This window comes from Molossus molossus, unplaced genomic scaffold (genome assembly GCF_014108415.1).
Source record: "Molossus molossus isolate mMolMol1 unplaced genomic scaffold, mMolMol1.p scaffold_m16_p_11, whole genome shotgun sequence".
In the NCBI taxonomy this organism is placed as follows: domain Eukaryota; kingdom Metazoa; phylum Chordata; class Mammalia; order Chiroptera; family Molossidae; genus Molossus; species Molossus molossus.
This window is the reverse complement of record NW_023425346.1, coordinates 52602844-52624051: the sequence shown is the minus strand read 5'-3', so window position 1 is coordinate 52624051 and position 21208 is coordinate 52602844. Positions and strand designations below refer to the sequence as shown.

Here is a 21208-nt window from a genome sequence, read left to right as displayed (position 1 = left end):
GTACTAGGTCAGTGCTTAACAAACATCTATTGAAAGAAAGAATGAACTTACTTCTTTAAGTTTGTGCTGAAGTTCTACAATTTGAGACAAGAGAGAGGAGATCTCTTCTTGATATCGAATCAGTTCATCACTCTTCCCAGACAACTCTTCAGTCATTTTGGACATCTGAGCATTTGTTTCACCTTGGAAACAAATAAGAATTTTAAAAAGTAATAAACATGTAGGGTAGGAGTTGGCAAACTATGGCCTGTGGGCCAAATTCTGTTTTGTAACAAGCATTTGACTATCCACAAATACATTTTTCTTTAACATAAATTTTAAAAAAATAAAGATTCTTCTGAAAAAGGCTAATCTTAGGAATTGACTATGAAGCAGTGAAGCTAAAAGAGATGACTTGTAAAGGCAAGTTGAAGGTTTTGCTTCAATCGTTTTAGTTATGAAAAAGATACATGTTCAAATCTTTTTCTTTATGAAGGACAGTAGGACAAAAAGATATAAGTGAATTATATATTTTTGCAAGTGCCAAGACATAATCTCATTTATGTCTTTGAGAACTCTTCAGAGATGTAAATAAACTCCCACAAGTAATGAAAATTAAACTTAACAAGTCCAACAAATGAACATTTCCAGAATAGAACTGTCACAATCTGTTCAACCTACAGATAAAGCTACTGAGATGCTTCTGTAGGAGAGTTTTCCTGGAACACCTAGCAAAATGAGTAGGGCCGCTAAAGCAATTCTTACAGCCTAGCATTCTTGAATGCACATGAAATAGAACCTTTAGAATTCCAGTGAGAAAATAAATCTTTATTTCAGATAAAAACTTTGATATCTAAACACAAGTGGTAGAACCATTTCTCAATGTCATATAAAACTATTTTTTAATTGATAGAAAGCCTATAACAATTCATAGGATGGCAACACGAAGGAAGGAGACCTGGATCTGAGCTCTTGGGAAAGTAATTTCTTCTTTGTTTTTTAAGTGTAAAAGGTGGGTAATATGATGTTTATGGAGAAGATTCAATACACATTCTTTCTGGTTCTCTAATATTCTCTTATTCTAAGTTATCTCATTCTGAGGCCCAATGCTCAAATAAACTGATTGAATTTTAGACCTGGCTGTGCCACTTATCAATCATTTTCTGACTCTGAAAAATCACATTCTTTATAGGACTATTTCCTCAACAAAACAAGAGCTTTGTTTTCTTTCACTCTAACATGCTATAACATAGAAATATAGGCCTTTATATAATGATGATGACAAACTGAAACAAAGATGTTTCTGTTTCTTAAAAGTATATATGGTATGCCCTGGCCGGTTTTGCTCAGTGGTTAGAGCGTCGGCCCGCGGACCAGAGTCCCGGGTTCAGTTCCCGCTATGGGCATGTACCTTGGTTGCAGTTTGTCCCTGGCCCCGATTGGGGTCATGTGGGTGGCAACCAGTAGATGTGTTTCTCTCACATCAATGTTTCTCTTGCTCTCTTCCCCCCCCTCTCCCTCCCATTCATCATCTGAAGATAAATATAAAAATGTCCTCAGGTGAGGATAAAAAAAAGTATATATAGTATTTTATTAAAGCTGTGGGTTCAATGTGATATTCCCAAGATCTTCAGTAATTACTTAATACTATTCCTTGAGATGTTTCCACTGAAACCAGTGATCTAATTTCTGAGTTGGAGATATCCTACTAAAAAACAGCCCAAAGGCAAACAGAATATGTTAATACTTACGAAGTTCTTTAACACAATCACTGACAAGCTGTTGTTCCTTCTCTTCATAAGTAATAGTTGCTGTCTTTATGTGACAAGCCTTCAAGAAAAAAAATACAGTATGTGATATCTTCTAATTATTTTACAGTATTAACTAAAAAAAAAAAAAACCTTTAATTCTCATTTGAAGATAAAAGTTAATCATTTACAAAGGAAAAAATAACCCATAAAACTTTATCTATCATAAAAAAAAAGGTATGGAAAAGGATATGACAAACATCTCCCCCTCATTCCACTCAGGGTCTCTGTAAATGGCTAGTCATCCCTCCAGCCCTCTACCCCTGCCTCCATACATCTCTGCCTGGCTAATCCCTAGCCTTAGCTAAAATATCACTTGCTCTAGTAGGACATCTTTGATCCTCCCTGCCCCCCATCAAACAAGCACAAAGAACCTTGTAATTTTCCAACATAGTTTTCTTATCACACATTTATTTAGTTATTTGTTTAAACTCCAGAAGATATATATTCTATGCTGCAGCTTTCTCTATATCATCTGTCAACTTGCTATTATCAACATTTCAGTGGGATCTAAGAAACAATGGAAGGCAAATAAATACATGTGTCTTGGCTGCCACTCCCTAATCAGAATGTCAATAGCAAATCCTGTTATGTCACAATTTACCTCAACACTCCTGTTTTTAAACCCTACAGACTTTAAGTTAAAGAAATTGGGTTGAATGTACCTTGGATCGAAGAGCCATATTCTCTTCTTCCAGTTCCTTAAGCTTTTCTTGCAGCATGTCCAACTGTAGCAAGCCCTGAGATAAACTAAAGGACTCATTGAACCGAAGAGGTGTAGAACAGCTGGAATCAGTTTCACTCTCTTCAGAAGCAATGGAGACAATTCGAAGTAACTCATCTTTCTTGGAAAGCTCATGCTGCAGTTGGTTAACCTGCACAGTAAAAGGGCTTGATTTACAAAATGTCCTTTATTTTGTATTAATTAATATAATATATATAACTTCTGATTCATGGAATAATTATTTCTCAACTTAAAACAATATAATTAGCTGCTAGATTTTACTGACTAAAGTAACAAGTGCGAAAAGGGGCATAACAAACCTCAAATACTTCCTAAACCATAATTTTAGAGCATTAACTCAACAAATACAGCTTTTTCTATATTAGGTGAGAAGGAAAGCCAATTTTCACATTCTATATCATAGAAATGTAGGAGGAAATTTTTACTAAGATAATGATACATTCGCAGTTAAAAACAAAACAAAACTGAAGAATCTTCAAACTATCAGACTAGATCCCTACTTGAAATTCTCATTCTAAAGGTTTGTACTTTTAAGCTGTATAACTCTGCACAATTTCCTAACTTTGGTTCTAGGGAATATGTATCTTCAACATAAAGGCTCAAATGTTATTAAATATAATGCATTTATAAAATGTAAATAGAACTAGATAAAAATAACAAATTACAGAAAATTTGAAAATTAACCATTCAAGTTAATATTAAAGCTGCTCTCACTAATAATATTTACTGCTTAGAATAAATACATTTTCAGAAATAACTTGTCCTTTTCCTTTTTTGGGCTTTTGACTAAAGACAGTTCATTCGGGTGTCTATTATTTGGGGGTATATTTTTAAAAAATAAAGTGAAAAGATCACACACAAAGTCTACACAAAGGGGTGAGGATAAAATGTTAGAATCTAAGCAGGGTGCCACAAGTACGATAGATAGGTACTGAATATAGGTTTTTATATTGACTAAGGTAGACTCACATGAGAACTGCTCTGTACAGTATTATTTCATTTCTCTACTAGTTAGTTCAATGAGTGCCCACAAAGTCCACATGTACTGGTGTTATTTATCTACTTATTGTCATCAATTCAGAGACACCCAGGAAAAGAAATTCCTCCATTGCCTGAGACCTAATTATTTCATGCTGCAAATACTTGATCAAAGACTTACTTGATCAAAAGCCTGTCCCAACTGCTCCTCCAGAGCTTCATTCTGCTCAGACAAGACATGGTTCCGCTTTAAGAGAGCTTGTCCAATTCGAGCAGCTAGCTCCAGATCACGATCCCTCTGTTAAAATACCAAATACAATTTTCTTTGAGTGCCAACAAAATTAAATGAGAGTTTAGAGATTTTGTAGTCAATTGTGGTAAATACAAAACGCAACATTCTAGAAAGTATCAAGATTCATTTTAACATCCAGATACCAAATAAACACATGACATGGCACACAGCTGATGTTTAACATATGTTGGTTAAATGGATGACCACCACAGTTGTAAACGCAAGAAGGCATTTTTCTTGATATCAAGTGAAATTTATTACTAATCAACCCTATTAATTTGGATTCAGTAACCAATCTTTAAACTTACAACTTTGGGGAATAAGAAAAATCAATGCAGTCTTTAAAACTGAGGCCAGGGCCTGGCACACAGTAAAGGACCAACAAATATTTGTTGAATGGATCTGTCTATCAAGCATGGTAATGGTACAGAAGTAGGTAATTAAAATATGAGGATCAGGTAGGTTTGCTAAAAAGTTTCATTTAGGGCAAAGTTTATATGCACTGAGAGCCAGAGACTTAGAGGAAAGCACTGTTAAGAGCCCTATTGTCAACTGGCGCAAGAATGAGGATATGAAGTAAAACAGGGGATAAAGGACTAGAAGTTTTGAAGTTACAAGGTTCTGTTTAGAGATTAGAAAAAAAGGGTGTCTAAAGAAGTTGGTGGTAATGATGCAGGGATGCCTACAGAAAAGCTAAGCAAAGGAAGAGTTACTCTTTCTGGGTACATGGTGATACTTAGTAATAACAGAAATCCCACCTATTTTGTAAGAACAGAAAATTGTCAATATACATTTAACTGCCGTATATATGAGTATGGATTCTGCTTATATTAATCACTGTAAATTAAATTAAGCTTCTGTTCTTTTGCTCCATAGTACATGAAAACAGGTGGATAGGTTATTTCCAAAATTTCAAGGCCCACTTATCTCATTGTTAGTGTAGGCTAAGTGACATATACAAAATTGTTCTGGGGAGCTGGGGAGGAGAGATAAAGGGGTACTTCAAAGATAAAGACAGTCTTCCATTAAGATCAACTGAAATTGAAGTCTAAGGAGATACCTCTATGACTGCCAATTGGAAGAGAAACACAATACCTATTAAAAATGTCATAGACAAAGTGAGCTCAAAAAGTAACCCAAACTGAAAGCAAAAATCTTTGAAAAGATGTTCCAAACTGCAGGTATAGATTTACAATGGAGCTGTTTCTTGAATAGGCAGCTCTGCTCCAGGTAGAGTGACACATCTACTTTTTTAAGACAGAAAGGCCAGCCGGCACCATTATAACATCAGCAACAAAAAACCCCGTAAACCTTCTATAATTTCATACCAGTTAAACTTCAGGAACCACTCTGCACTGGAATGCTAGTTGGTATGCCAGTTGTTCCAGCTGTAACAACCTCATCATCCACAACAACCACAACAAAGACATCATCATTTTTTACTTGATATAAAAATCTGATAAATTACAAATGATCTTCAAGTTTCAGTTTTTTGTACTGGAAAAAGAAAAAGATATATTCCTACCTCTGCTAGGAGATGTGTAACCATGTCGATGTCATTGTAAGTTTTGGTCTTCTGTTCCACCCTGTCTGTGCCTAGAACTAATACAATTAAAAACAACTGTTTATAGGATTTAGAAATAACAGAAAATTTTAACTATTCATAAGAAACGAAAGATAACAACAACAAACCCAGGCTTTTACAAAAGCCATTCAGGAGAATAAACATATATGTGAAAAAAAGGGGAAGGATGTTTCATGTATTAGACAATTTGGAAATAGACTAATTATTACAAACAAATGTACATCATACAATAAATTAAGAAAGCATCAAATGATCACAAGGCAGTCACCTCCTGACTATCTCCTTCTCCCTCAGGAAGATTAGAACTTTGATGCACTCACACTAGAAAATGTGGGCTGGGAGAATGCATGAAATCACCAATTGTTTTATATCCTACTCTATATTAAAGTTACTGAGAGTCAAGTTGCTCAGAGGTTATACTGTTACAAAGGAATACCATTAGAATTCTATTGTGATTATCATGAATATCATCACCTATCGCGAGTTAATATCAATAAACAAGGAATAGGACTTGTAAGACTTTTTGTAGCTGTTATAAATCATCATCATTTTTAGCTTAATTAAAAACCCGTTATGATAATCTTCATATCAAGGCCATTGCCATAAAATAAACTGTATTGTATACTATACATTATAACTTGCATAATTCAAGCCTAGTATTTCTGCACTTCATAAATTCAGGAACTGCCAATGCACTTGAGTAATTTAGCTCCAAAGAGAAGGACAAATGTGATTCCAGTGCTTCCACAGTCACAATAAACAATACCTTTTCAAGCTAAAGATGATGCATAATACAAAAGAAATTTTTTTACTTTGGAGTACATTACATGATACAGATTTGTGTTTGACTTAGGTTTTTATGAATTTGTCTTGAAGAAAAAGAGAGACTTTGGGGCAGAAACGCTGAATTCACATATTTGAGCGAGCTGGAACAAGTCACTTAATCCTTCTGAGATTCAGATTCTGTATTTATAATATGGAGGCAATAACATTCATCTCACAAGGTCATAAGGAGGTTCAAATAAGAAATTTTATTGAGCAAAACTGCTGAGTATCCTACAACTATTCAGTTATTACACTTTAAACACAACTGGTATGCATGAAATAGCCCTGGTTTTATTTTCTCTGCAAAAAATTCACTGAGTTGGCAGTAGATACTATGGTTTAAGTCATTTGGAGTTCTTTAGTCCCATCTTAGCACTTGAAGTTGTCCAAAGGACACCATTAGACATGTTTAGTTTATCTGAGCTTTCGATTGTTCTTCCTAGCATCATTGCTTAAAATGAATCTGGGAATTACCTAGACCTTAATTATTAATGATAATCTTATTCCTAGTTAAAAGTAAAACTAGGTGCTGGAGTGATGGTATTAGGATATAGTTTTTAAAAGGTTTAAAGCAGCCCTGGCCTGTTTGGCTCAGAGGCTAGAGCAAAAGCTCTCAACCTGTGGGACTCGACCCCTTTGGGGGTTGAACGACCCTCTCACAGGGGTCACCTAAGACCATCAGAAAACACACATTTCCGATGGTCTTAGGAACCGAGACACCACTCACTCCTCTATCCATCTCCAGGCAGATCCGCCCACAGGCAGATATGCCCACATACAACATGAGGAACTGTATTAAAGGGTCTCGCGGCGTTAGGAAGGTTGAGAACCACTGGGTTAGAGCACAGACCCTCTGACCAAAGATTCTCAGTTTGATTCCAGTCAAGGTCACATACCTCGGTTGTGGTTCGGTCCCATGCCCTGGTAGGGATCATGAGGGAGGCAACCAATTGATGTGTCTCTCTCACATTGATATTTCTCTCTTTCTCTTTCTCTCTCCCTGCCCCCAACTCTATCTGAAGATAAATGGAAAAATATGCCCAGGTGAGGATTAAAAAAAAAGTTTTACCCCTGGCTGGTTTGGCTCAGCAGTTAGACCACTGGCCCATGGACCAAAGAGTCGAAGGTTTGATTCCAGTCAAGGGCACGTACCTCAGTTGTGGTTCAATCCCGGCCCTGCTGGGGATCGTGCAGGAGGCAACCAGTCCATGTGTCTCTCTCACACTGATTTTTCTCTCTTTCTCTCTCTCTCTCTCTCCCTCCCTCACACTCTGTCTGAAGATAAATGGAAAAATATGCTCGGGTGAGGATTTAAAAAAAAAACACAAAACACTACCCCAAACAAAAAACTAAAAAGTAACACTTTTATTCCAAAAGAATTTATATTTACAAGTAGAGAAACTGACTCCAAAATTTAACCATGAGGATAAGGGAAACAGGCTTTTAGGCCTAAGAAATCTTAACAATTTAATTTGGTAGTATAGCATAAACGAAAGATTAAAAATAAGGCAGATACAGTGTGTAGTCTCCTCTACTTCTGGTCTTGATAATAAGATGGGAAACAAAATCAAGTCAATATATCTATGCTCTAAACTAATCATAGAAAACCAGCCAATAGCTGCAAAACCAAATTTAACCTAGGGCAGTGGGTCTCAACTCCAGATTCTGATTTAATTGATTTGGAGGCAACCCAGGGCATAGGTTGTAAGATGCCCAGGTGCTGTGATATGGAGCAAGGGACGAGAGCCACGGATCCTGAATCAATACAAAGCAAGAACCAGGAATCCTGGAGACTGAAAAGTTGGCATAAGTGGAGCCATTTTAAAATGGAGTCAGGGCAGCCATTCCAGAGGAACTGCATTGCAATGTCTGGACTGGGCTTTTAAAAAATCGTTTAGACTGGGCTGGACTGGCCCAGAGCAGCAGTTTTCCAAATAACTATTTATAAAGCTAACAGGAAAACGGAGCTCCTGACTCCAGAACTGAAAATTTAAGGAGATTCTTTAGAATTAGCACCACCACATACAACTAAAGAATAACTTATCTGCACCTACAGAAATTCCCTCCTTCTATTCATGTAATTACTTCCCTTCCCTTCCCTTTCTCATAAAACCCCTTGCCTTCACCCCATAATTGGAACTTGGGTTTCTGCCTGAATCAGTGCTTCCTGAGCAGCTATTCCTTATGATCTCAAATAAATGCTTATCGCCTCTTGCCTTGGCCTTTTATTTTTTAGAATAACAAGACTCAGTTAAAAACAAATTTTATACAACTAATTTAAAAATACACAACATGATTTATATTACATGACTGACCAGAGCTTAAAATGAAGTGGCAAATTTAAATTGGAAGTAAAGTCAGTAAGTAAAGGATGTAAAAACAGCTGTAAGCTACAAGAATCACATGATAAAAGAGGAAGAGAAAATGAAGGACACAGTAATACATAAAAGAAATGTTTAAAATAAACCATGTTTCAGTGAGGTGAAACTAAAATGTATTTCCTATAAATGCTTACCATCTGTCATAGTCTAAGAATGTGTATATATATATATATATATATATAAATAATATATATATATATTTTTTTATCCTCACCTGAGGACATTTTTGCACTTATCTTCAGATAGAGTGGGAGGGAGAGAGGGAGGAAGAGAGAGAGAAACATCGATGTGAGAGAGACACATCTAGTGGTTGCCACCCACATGACCCCAACTGGGGCTGGGGACAAACTGCAACCGAGGTACATGTCCTTAGCAGGAACAGAACCCAGGACTCTCTGGTCCGAGGGCCGATGCTCTAACTGCTGAGCAAAACAGGCCAGGGTCATAGTCTGAGAATTTAAAGCTGAACCTTAAGAAGTTAATCTTGTTTAACGATCTCATTTTCTTGTATGAGGAATCTTGACTGTTTAAACAAGTCTTTCCTGATAGTGCTGACGCACACTCACATTTAATAACCACTGACATAAAGCTTTGTCAAACAAAGTTAAATGGCCATTATAAAATGACATTAGTTGGAGACGTTAAAGTTTGCAGAGAAATACATTGTAGAAATTATTACTTCTGGTTGGTAGTTATATTTTTCCTTAAGCTCTGCCCTCAAAAAGTATTGCAGGAAGGGAAATATAATTGATAATGTTCAGGAAGCATTAACCATAGTCAGGTCACAGAGATGAGCAGATATATAATTCTTTAATCAGCCTTCTCAACTAGTTCCACAAAAGAATTAAACCACATGCCCTAAAACATCTAGGTATTGTGGATTACCTTATCACCTATGCATCATGTGCTAGCTAAGTATTACCCTTGAGAGAACTAAGAAAACTGTCACTCATATCATTATCTATAGGGCTTAATTCTCCCTGAAACCCTATTGAGAAAGGCTGCCATACATGGTATACATCACCAGTCTCCTTCTTTATATTCTGTCTCAGTTCTTTTGAAGGCAGTTTTTTTGTTTGTTCATTTTGTTTTTTGTATTGCAGAAATGTTCTCTGTACAGTAACAGAAAGAGCTGCAGTTATTTCTTTGGGCTTAAAACCCTAAGACCTGTCTGTGGTTGTCGGGAGTTACTGCAGCGTTTACTACACCACGTGGTTGGTGTTTTTGTGTTTCATTTTTGGTTTTTGGTTTTTGGTGTGGGAGGGTTGGAGAGTGATAAAAACTAGAAGTCTTTTTAAAATCTAGTAGTTGTGGTAACAACTCTATTATCTACTGTCATGTGCAGGAAGTAGGGATAAGAAAAGGCTGAAGTAACACCACGGAGCCAAACTCAAGGATGGTGTGCCAGGGTACATAGTTATTTAAAACTACCAATCTTGAAATATCAAGGGGATAGAAAACTGTGGGAAAGGGTAAGAGAATGTTTTGAATCTTGCTTTTTAAAACCATGGTCAATTTGCTAAATAAAGTAAATCACTTATTTTTTACATTCATAAGATGAAAATTTATAATGAATGTTGTTTATATTTGAGTGAACTATTAACCCAAAGAATTAATATCTTTAAAATAATAGTGAAATTAAAGTATAGTACAAAGATACAGTATTAGTGGACCAATTATAATCCCAGCTTATTTGCTTCATGATCTTAGGTATATCAACATACAGTATATAGTTTAATTTTGAAATTAAAGTAAAAATAGTACCATTTGACTAAATAAATACAAGTGTTTTCCAGAACCTGGGGTGTTTTCCAGACCTGGAAGGACAGATCTGTATCATCCTATTAATCTCAAGTTTTAAATTACTCCCTTGAACATTATGGTTTGTTTTGTATAAAGTCCTGAAAAACAGTATTTTAAAATATGTTTATCTTTTATTTTCCATTTTTTAAATTTAAAGTTAATCCTAAAAATAACTCATTAAATCTCTAAGACATCTTTCTAGCTACAGTGCCCCACCCCCACCCTCACCCCCTGTGACTTATAGGACAAAGAACTTAAACTAAGGGGTACTTTCGGTGCCACTTTATCAAAATAATGACAAACTAAATGTATCGTGATGAAATTTCAGTTTGAAATTTTCTTCCCACAAATCTAAAAACTCATGGAACAAAGGGAAATGGGAATCAAAAACAGTGTTTCTTTTAAAAAGCATTTTCCAGAAAATCTCAAGCAACTAATATCTTAAACTAGAAAGTTAGAAAAATCTTAAGAGCCTTATTTAATGTTCAGCTATTTAAAATATTATTGAGGAAGAAATACAGTTCTATTAGAGTTTCTCAATATTACAATTCAAGTTTAAAAAATGTTCAGAATTCTTTTTCTGAGCAGTGATTAACTTTATTCTTGGAAACTACTATTAAAAGCAAGTTAATGATTACTATGAAAATGAGTATTTCACAACAATCACTCCCAGCCACAATCTTTAAAAACACTGAGGAACTGAGAAAATGTCTAAGACCTGATGTAACCTCATATCTAATTCAAACGAAAAGAATTTCACAAACATATCAATGCTAAACTTACAGACTTTTATTATATATTACAACAGCTATTATCAACGATATTTTTATAGGGAATAAGAAAAAAGTAAGCCCAGCCTGAATGCAGATTTTTGGAATGAGGTCAAAGGCAAAAAGATCTCCATACTTTAGTTTAAAAAGTATTCTATTTAGTTTTGTCATTTCTAAGAGCTTGGTGCAAAACAGACTTATTTTCAGAACAAATCTGGCTTGTCCTTTCACTGAAATATTCTCTATGAATTCCTAAGTAAATAATGAAGATTACTATATACTGTACACTTATTTTTCCTTGGCATTATTAAAGCTACTTAGGTATCCAAGAACTATGCTTCATAATGACTGACATAGTTTTTGTGATTGTGTTTAATAGGGAAGATGAGTAAAAAAGATGTCCTGAGCAGTTTGGCTCAGCAGTTAAGAGCACTGGCCCGAAGACCCAAGCGTCATGGGTTTGATATCCAGTCAAAAGCATGAACCTGGATTGCAGGGGTCTTGTGGGAGGCAACCAATGGATGTGTCTCTCACATCGATGTTTCTCTCTCTCTCTCCCTCTCCCTTCTTCCCTCCCTCCCTCCCTCCCTCCTCCCTCCCTTTCTTCCTCCCTCCCTCCATCTCTCCCACTCTATCTAAAAATTAGTGGAAAAATATCCTCAGGTGAGAATTTTTTTAAAAAGCTGATGGCTTAGGATATCAAACTATTGGGACAATAAATGTCAAGAGATATAAAGGAATATTACATTTTTAAATTATTTCAGCACTTCTTAAAAAAGTTCCTTTCTACTCAGTCTGAGAAAGTATCAAGTAAGAGATGGGAGAAATGGGAACATCTGAGTATGCTTGTAACCCTGGACACTCAGAGTCATAAGAATGACAAACTTTCTGCATTCAAACATTAGACAATTAGAATCATCACCAAACAATGGCTAGAGATGTCAAACACTTTAAAAATCAAAAGCAAGATACTCATGATTATTATTTCAATGGACAAACTCTAAAAGGGTAAAAATATACTCACTCATATAACGAAAAGTCTCTTCAGCAAGAACTGGAGAGAGGGCACCAGATGCATGATGCTGCTGGTGTGCGGACTGAGTCCAGCCTTGATTTTCATATAGAAAGAGAGAGTCCACTTTCAGTTTATACTGGGGCAGCTGTTCTTCTAGCAGACTCACCAGCTCAACTTCAGGGAGATCCGCACTGGAGCAGACATCTAAAGAAGAGAGTCCATGTAAATGAATCCAATATATTTCTTAATAGGCTAGAGAATAAGCAGTGAAATTAGTTTTGTGAAAGCAAGAAAATCAAAGACATGTTAGCCAAGATCTTTTCTCCATTGATTGTTATTAATATATCCTGGTACTATAGTTGGTCTTTCTCTGGGTTTCTTTAATATGAGAATTTCTACAGGAAAAATAATACCACACATCTAAAATTACATTGCTTAATGTATATGTTTTTAAAGTTTAAAATAAATTTTCTCCTATCAATCAATTTAGTGCTAGTTAAAAGTGATCTGATCTCAAATAATTTATATGCTTGGGTCAAAAAAAAAAAAAAGGCAGCACAAAACAACCAGCAGTAAATAGTTTGAAAGAAATAAAACTACATGTTCTTTAGAAAAAGAATTTAAACTCTACAGGAGGATTCTTCAAAATCTGGAAAAATCAGCTAGATATAAAAAATTAACATTTACTGGTTGCATATTAACCAGTAATGTTAACATTCCAGCAGTGTTCCTACACTGGTACTGGACTAAGCACTTTATCATTTTTCTTTGAGAAATGCGGTACACTAAAGTCCTGAATACCTTTCACATCACTACTCTCTCACCTGCACACCTCTAACTCCCCCACCTCATACATATCTCTGAACTCGCCTGGGCTTCTCTACCTTTATGTGTTTGTTCCTGGCTTTCTGCCCCAAATACATTTAACACCTACCAAATTTAGCTGTTTACAAGAAAAGGATAGTTATCCCTTGTAATATGCTTAAAATACTAGGGCTTAAAATAGAGAAAATACAGGATGTCACATCAACCCTCTCACTTTTTTAAGTGATCTAGAATTTCCTTTGTGGGTAGTATAAAGAAACATGTCCTAACTCTGGCAAAGAACAACAAGGTGAAAACATACCCTAAAAGAGTAAATTTATACTACTTGATCTTAACAATAACAATTTAAAAAATCAATTACAAGGAAGCTGGCAGTATTAGACAACCCTATCCACCTAGAAGGACATGCTGTGGCTTCATAACCACAAAGATGAGGTACATTTAAAACCTTAAATATGGTTCCAAAGAAGCTCTTGGCAGATCTCTTAAATTAAGAGCCCTAAAATTATATCAAATTCTATTTATATGAATTTCATGTGATTATCCAAACTTTTCCTGCCACAAATATATCTTATACAGGATGTTACTCTAATACTTGCAGGAGGAGAAGTTGATTATAAATACATGCAGAGCTAAATAGGGACTTTTAGGCATTCAAGGGTATGATGGAAATAAAGAACAAAAGCAACGTTTAAAAAGCTACCATTTCCTAGAAATTTTCTTTTAATAAGAATTAATGAAATTCCATAAAAATTCAAAGTTACAAAGTCCCTATTTCCAAAGGGTAATTTTAAAAATGAGAATACAATCAGAGTTTAGTAGGTTAAATTAAATATCCTCCAGATTAGTTCTTCCTTTTGCTTCTATATTTCTAATAATCTACTATTCTTACTCTCCTGATTGCCCAATCTTAAAAACACCATCTCTACCATTTTATTCTCTAGTGTCTCTTTCATATGGATACTTCTTTCTAGATACCTTGCTTCCATTTAGATTCAAGGCCTTCTCTTGTTTCTCTTGAATGTGACCTCAAAACTACTCTGCCCTCATTACATACAAATTTTCCTCCACATTTTCATATCTTCATTACGTCACTCTCCTACACGGGCTAAGAGGTCTGAATGATATATAGCCCGAGTAGACAAATCTATGAACAGTTGAGACAATCAGTAAAGATTCCAGAAGGGTCATGCCTACTGGTGGTAAGGTTAAATTAATGCTAGAATAAAACACACTAGGAGTATGGTCTAGAGCAGCAGTTCTCAACCTGTGGGTCGCGACCCCTTTGAGGGTTGAACGACTCTTTCACAGGGGTCACCTAAGACCAACGGAAAACACATTATTTCCGATGGTCTTAGGAACCGAGACACCGCTCCTCTATCCGTTTCCAGGCAGGTCCGCCCACATGCAGATACGCCCACATACACCATGAAGAACTGTATTAAAGGGTGGAGGCATTAGGAAGGTTGAGAACCACTGCTCTCGAGAAAGATCCTCCTTCGTCTTTTGGGGATGCGTGGATGCTAAAGCCAGGTTTAGAGAAGGAGGCATGAGTCTGGTCTAATTTACCAGGGAGAATTCAATCATCCTTCTGAGCTGTCCTCTGTGCCTTCTGGTTGGGTCCCTGAACCATTGCTCCTGCTTCTAGGGGCCGGGGGCGCTGCTGCCTGACTGGGCCAAGTTTCTATGGGCCCCAGGGTCAGACTTTTTTCTTCACTCCCTTCTAAATAACCCCTCTCTTAAGCCTCCTCTTTCACTTTCTCTTCCTGCAGGGCCTGGTGCGTCCTGTCCACGCGTGTGTCCAGAAAGTTGCTTCTCCGTGTCTCCCCTTCTGCACCCTTGGGTGGGCCTTCCTCCACTCTGCTAAACCATTCAACACTGTGTTTTAGAGTTTCCAGTGTCTCCAGATTTTAACAGTCAAGTTTGTTTCTGTTGATTGTTTATTCCCTTTGCACTTTTGTTGTGATTTTGAAGAGGCTAAAAGCTTTACTCTACCACCTCAAGAAGGAAGTCTGTTTTTTAGAGAGCAATACCTTACCCTAGTGCAGCGGTTCTCAACCTGTGGGTTGCAACCCTTTTAGGCGGTCAAACGACCCTTTCACAGGGATCACCTAAGACCATCGGAAAACAAAATTACAGTTATGAAGTAGCTACAAAAATAATTTTATGGTTGGGGGTCACCCCAACATGAGGAACTGTATTAAAGGGTCGCGGCATTAGGAAGGTTGAGAACCACTGGTCTAGAGTATGACCTAGAATCCCATATAACAAAGATTAAAAACAAGCCTCAAAAGGATCTATCTTATCAATAACTAACTTAAGGACTCTTCAAAATAAATTTTAAGTCTTCTAAAGGGGTCAACAAAGTCCAAACATCTAATTATATTAAGCATTCAATAAAAAATTACTAGATACACAAAGAATAAGTAAATTGTAATCTATTAGCAGTTGGAAAACGAGTCAAAAGAAACAGGCCAGTAATGACAAAGATGATAAAATTAGTAAACAACAATTTTAAAACAGCTATTATTAATATGTTCAAAGATTTAAAAGGAAAACAGAACTTGATAAAAGGAAAAACTGAAGTATTTCTATATTTATAAAACCCAAATAGAACTAGAGTATACTATCTAAAATGAAAAGTTCACCGGATAACATTAATAGATTAGATCTTCTCCAGAAAAACAAAATAGTAAACTTAAAGGCACAGCAATGGAAACTATCTAAAATGAAGTATAGAGGGAAAAAGACGGGGAAAAAAACACAGCATCAGTGACTGGTATCACAGTATCAAGCAGTAATATACATGGCACAGAAGAAGAGAGAGGTAGGAGCAGAAAGAAATTTAAAGAAAGACTAGCCAAAATCTTCCAAATTTAATTAAAACTATATATTTATAGTTAAAGAAGCTGAACTGCTTCAAACAGAATAAACATAAAGAGAAAATCTTAAAAGCAGAGAGAAAATAAAAGACACACCACATTTGAGGGAACAAAGGCAAGAATGACTCATCAGAACCAATGTAAGGTAGATGACAATGGAAGGTCACTAACGTGCTTATGAAAGTCAACTTAGGAAGCCAATCAGAGAAAGACAAATATCACATGGTCTCACTTATTTGTGGAATATAATGAACAAAACAAGCTGATGAACAAAATAGACCCAGAGACATAGAAGTAGGATACAGACCGACAAACCTCAGAAAAGAGAGGGGGAGATAAACCACAGAACTTATATGCATGTATGCGTAACCATGGACATAGACAATGCTAGGGGTTGGGGGGGGGATTAGGAGGAGGGTGTCAGTGGGGGAAAAAGGAGAAACATCTGTAACAAAAATAAATTAATTTAAAAAATTTAAGAAAGTCAACTTAGAATTCAGTACAAATGAAAACACCTTTCAAAAAAGGTGAAATAAAGATTTTCATAAAAGCAAAAAAACCACAACTATTCATTGCCAGCTGAATTATAGTACAAAAAATTCTTCAGGCAAAGGGATACAAAATGGACTCTTCAATCTATAAAAAGAAAAGAAAATGACAGAAATGGTAAATCTGTGTGTAACTATAAAAGCCTTTTATTCCCATTATTAATTTGTAAGTGTATAAAGCAAAAATGGTAACAATTATGTATATACCATACATATATGTAAACAGCATTAATATATGGGATGGCAGGGGGAAATAGAAGAATACTATTGTAAGAGTGTCAATTTATAAAATAGTATAATGTTATTTGAAGATAGGCTGTGATAGTTAACAATGCATATTGCAAGCTGTCAGTACATGTAGACCCAAGGAAAGGTCCCTGGACTGAAAACCAATCTCCATACACTGAGGGCAGGAAAAGACCGAAGAAAGAGGTTGGCCACTCCAGTCTGGCAATTTAATAGTTTATTAAAGAAAACTTACATACCAGGCATATCTTGGGTAGCTGCAAGATGGAATGGATCCCCATGTCCCTTGGTAGGTGCCACATAATTATATAGAAGATGGTATAGTCACAGATACTGGTAAGTGACTAGTCCCAGGTAATGGTAAATGCTTCAACTGCTTGACCAGGTAAAGAACAATGACCTGTTCCAGAAACCAGCACATTGCAGAAGGTAGGACAGGGGTGCTGATTTATATCAGTCTGAATATCAATTACATTCAGAAAGTCTGTAAAGTGGGAGGGTGCAGTAAGCAATCTCCCTTCTGGCCGGGTCCAGCTTGTGGACCTGGCAGCAGTTACATCATGAACAGTATCTCCTCTGCACAAACATACAACAAACACAGAAAAATGAGAGGTATAGCTGCTAAGTTAATAGAATTGAAATGGAATCCTAAAATCAAACAAATAACAACAACAAAAGATCAATTCAAAAGAGGTAAAGAATGAGAGAAAAAAGGAAGAAAGAACCTTTAAATGGAACAAATAGAAAACAAATAGGAGTACAGTAGACACAACCAAATGAATAATTATAATAAATGTAAATGTAGAGACTGTCAGACTGGATAAAAAAAGTCTAACTATAAGCTATCTACAGGAGAGATATATATATATATTTTTAAATCCTTACCCGAGGATTTATCTTCAGATAGAGCGGGAGGGAGAGAGGGAGGAAGAAATTTTTGCATTTATCTTCAGATAGAGTGGGAGGGAGAGAGGGAGGAAGAGAGAGAGAGAAACATTGATGTGAGAGAGACACACTGGCTGGTCGCCACTCACACAACCCCAACTGGGGCCAGGGACAAACTGCAACCGAGGTACGTGCCCTTGGAGTGAACCGAACCCGGGTCTCTCTGGTCCGTGGGCCGACACTCTAACCACTGAGCAAAACCAGCCAGGGCTATAGGAGATATTCTTTAAATATTCAGATAAGGTAGGATGAAAACTACTCTAATACCATATTCTACACAAACAGTTTCCAAAAATAGAGGCAGAATACTTTACAACTCAGTATTATTATTATTTTTTAAATTCTCACCTAAGGATAGTTTTTCCATTGATTTTCAGATACAGTGGGAGGGAGGGAGGGAGGGCAGGAGAGAGAGAGGGCAGGAGAGAGAGAGAGAGAGAGAGAGAGAGAGAGAGAGAGAGAGAGAGAAACATCAATGTGAGAGAGACACATCAATTAGTTGCCTCCCATACAACCTCAACCAGGGCTGGGAATCAAACCACAACTGAGGTACGTGCCCTTGACTAGACTCGAACTTGAAACTCTTAGGTCTCTGGGCCTATGTTCTAACTACTGAGCCAAACCAGTCAGGGCTACAACTCATTTTATAAGGCCAGCAATACCCTAATACCAAAGTCAAGCAAAGACAATGCAAGGGGAAAAAAAGTAAAACCAACGGTTCTCATGAATGGGAAACACACACACACTCTAACAAAACATAATAAATTCAATCCGCAATATACACCAGGCTAGGTGTCGCTCAGTGGTTAGAGAGTCAGCCCACATACCAAAGGGTCGCAGGTTCAATCCCCGGCTCTGGTCAGGGTACAAGCAGGAGGCAAACAGTCAATGTGTTTCTCTCACATCGATGTGTTACTTTCTTTCTCTCTTTTTCTTTCTCCTTCTCTCTCTCTTTCTCTCTCCCTCTCTTCCCCTCTCTCTAAAAATATCAATGAAAAAAATATCCTCAGTTGAGGATTAACAAACAACAACAACAAAAAATCAACTATATATAAGAAACGTAGCCCTGGCAGGTTTGGCTCAACAGTTAGAGCATCGGCCCGCGGACTAGAGAGTCCCGGGTTTGGTTCCCAATAAAGGCATGTACCTCGGTTGTAATTCGTCACCGCCCCTGATTGGGGTCGTGTGGGTGGCAACCACTGGATGTGTCTCTCTCACTTCGATGTTTCTCTCTCTCTCCCACACTCTCTCCCTTCTACTCTATCTGAAGATAATGCAAAAATGCCCTCGGGTGAGGATTAAAAAAAAAGAAAGGTAATAATACATCATGACCAAGTGGAGTTTTCCCCAGAAATGCAAGGGTGGTTTAAAAATTTTAACAAAACAAAAACCTACGGAATTCACCATACTAATATACTAAAAAAGAAAAAAACATCTCAATAAATGGAGAACAGTCTATTGACAAAACTCAACACCCATTCATATAAAAACCTCCCATTCAGCTAGGAAGTGAAAGATGCTTTCTCAATTTGAAAAGGGCATTCTCAAGAAACTTAATGATGGTAGACTGTGCCCTGGCCAGTTTGGCTCAGTGGTTGAGCATTGGCCTGCGGACCAGAGAGTCCTGGGTTCGGTTCCCGCTAGGGGCACTTACCAGGAAAAAAAAAAAAAAGAAAGACTGTAACTTTTCTCCTAATAATGGAAATATGGCTAAGATGTTTGTTCTCACCACTTTTATTAAAAAATATACTGAGATCCTGTCCCATTCAATAAGGCAAGATAATGAAATAAAACACATCTAGATTGAAAAGGAATGTGTCTCCAATTACAGACAACATTACGGTTTATGTAGAGAGGTCCAAGGCATCTACAAGAAAGTAAATAAAGCTAAGTAAGTGCAGAATACATAGTCAATACATAAAAAATAAATTTCATATGCTAGTAACAAAAAGCTGGAAATGAAATAAAATAATGCTATTTATAGTAGCAGAAAAAAATTAAAAATTTAAGATTAAATTTAATTAAATCTGTTCAAGACCTATATAATAAAAATTATAAAAGTCTTAAGATACATTAAAGACCTAAATTAATAGATAGACTTATCAATTGCACCAATTAAGAGACTAAATAGTCTTAAGATGTCAATTCTCTATATAGTCGGTGTAATTCTGTTCAACATTCCAGCATTCTCTTATGGTAGAAACTGATAAGCTGATGCTAAAATTTATATAGAAACATCAAATATCTAGAACAGCCAAAATAATGTTTGAAAAAGAAAGAATTTACACTACCTGGTTTCAAGATTTACTGTAGAGTTACAGTAATCAAGACAATGTGGTATTTTTCCCTTTTTATTATTAAATTTATTGGCATAACATCGGTTAATAACACCGTATAAATTTTAGGTGTGCAACTTAATAATGCAACATCTATATCTTCTATTGTGTGCTCACCAACCAAAGTCTCTTTTCCTTCCATCATCTTGTACTTGACCCCTTTTACCCTCTTCATCATCCATCCACCCACCTTCCCTTTGGGTAACCACCCTTGAAGACAATGTGGTATATATGTAAAGATAGACTTCAAGATTAAATGAACAGAATAGATCTGAGTCCAGAAATAGATCTATAGTAATATAATCAAGTAATTTTTCAATGAAATTACCAAAATAATCCAATAGAGTGAAAGATAGTGTTTCCAACAAATGGTGCAGGAATAAGTAAATGTTCAACTGAAAAAAAAAAAAAAAATCTGGACCCTAACCTCATTCCATACTCAAAATTAAATATAAAATGTAAAAGCACAAACTTTAAAAGAAAACAAAGGACAATATCTTTGTGATCTTGGGGTGTGCAAAGATTCCTTAGAAACAACACAAAAAAACAGGAACTGTAAAAGTAAAATTGATAAACTGGACTCCACCAATAGTTTTAAACTTTATTCTTCAAAAGATGCTATTAAGAATATGTAAAAACAAGCCACATTATAGGAGAAAAATTTGCAACCCATTTATCTAAAAAAGGATTTCCGTGGGAGGAGGCAGAAGAGGGAAAAAGAGAAATAAGGAGTGATGGAAGGGTACTTGACTTGGGGTGGTGAACACACAATACAATATGCAGATGATTTATTATAGAATTGTACACCTGAAACTATATAATTCAATTACCCAATGTCACCCCAATAAATTCAATAAAATAAAAAAGGACTTACATCTAGAATACATAAAAAACATTTACAATTCAATTGTAAGACAATTTAAAAACGAGCAAATGATTTGAAAAGACAATTCAAATAAGATGTAGAAATGGTCAATATGCACACAAAAAAATGCTCAAATAAATTAAAACCACAAAGAAATATCAGTACATACTTGGTAGAATGACTAAAATAAAAAACACTGACATTATCAAGTGATAATACTTCAAAAACATTTTGCAGACACAAAAGATACTAATTTATGTGAAATTCTAGAAAAAGCAAATTTTATCTATAATGACAGAAAGCAGACTAGTGGTTACCTGGAGCCAGCAGTAAAAGGTGGTGAGTTCTGGGTACAAAGGAATGGGGTGGGGGGTAATAAA

The 21208-nt window shown here is 36.1% G+C and overlaps 1 protein-coding gene across 3 annotated transcripts in view; it reads right to left on the bottom strand.

Annotated features, from left to right (window-relative positions):
• The window catches only part of TRAK2 (trafficking kinesin protein 2), a 62516-nt gene that overhangs the window by 16779 nt on the left and 24529 nt on the right, over positions 1 to 21208 (bottom strand). For 2 of the 3 annotated variants that reach the window (XM_036253843.1, XM_036253844.1), the window contains exons 3-8: positions 12191 to 12385; positions 5328 to 5404; positions 3692 to 3808; positions 2453 to 2662; positions 1731 to 1809; positions 52 to 182 (exon numbers count right to left, since the gene is read on the bottom strand). In XM_036253843.1, the coding sequence (XP_036109736.1) occupies positions 52 to 182; positions 1731 to 1809; positions 2453 to 2662; positions 3692 to 3808; positions 5328 to 5404; positions 12191 to 12385 (809 nt within the window). Of the gene's footprint in view, positions 1 to 51; positions 183 to 1730; positions 1810 to 2452; positions 2663 to 3691; positions 3809 to 5327; positions 5405 to 12190; positions 12386 to 16921; positions 17073 to 21208 lie in introns of those variants that run through there. The other variant, XM_036253845.1, reaches the window with a different exon arrangement.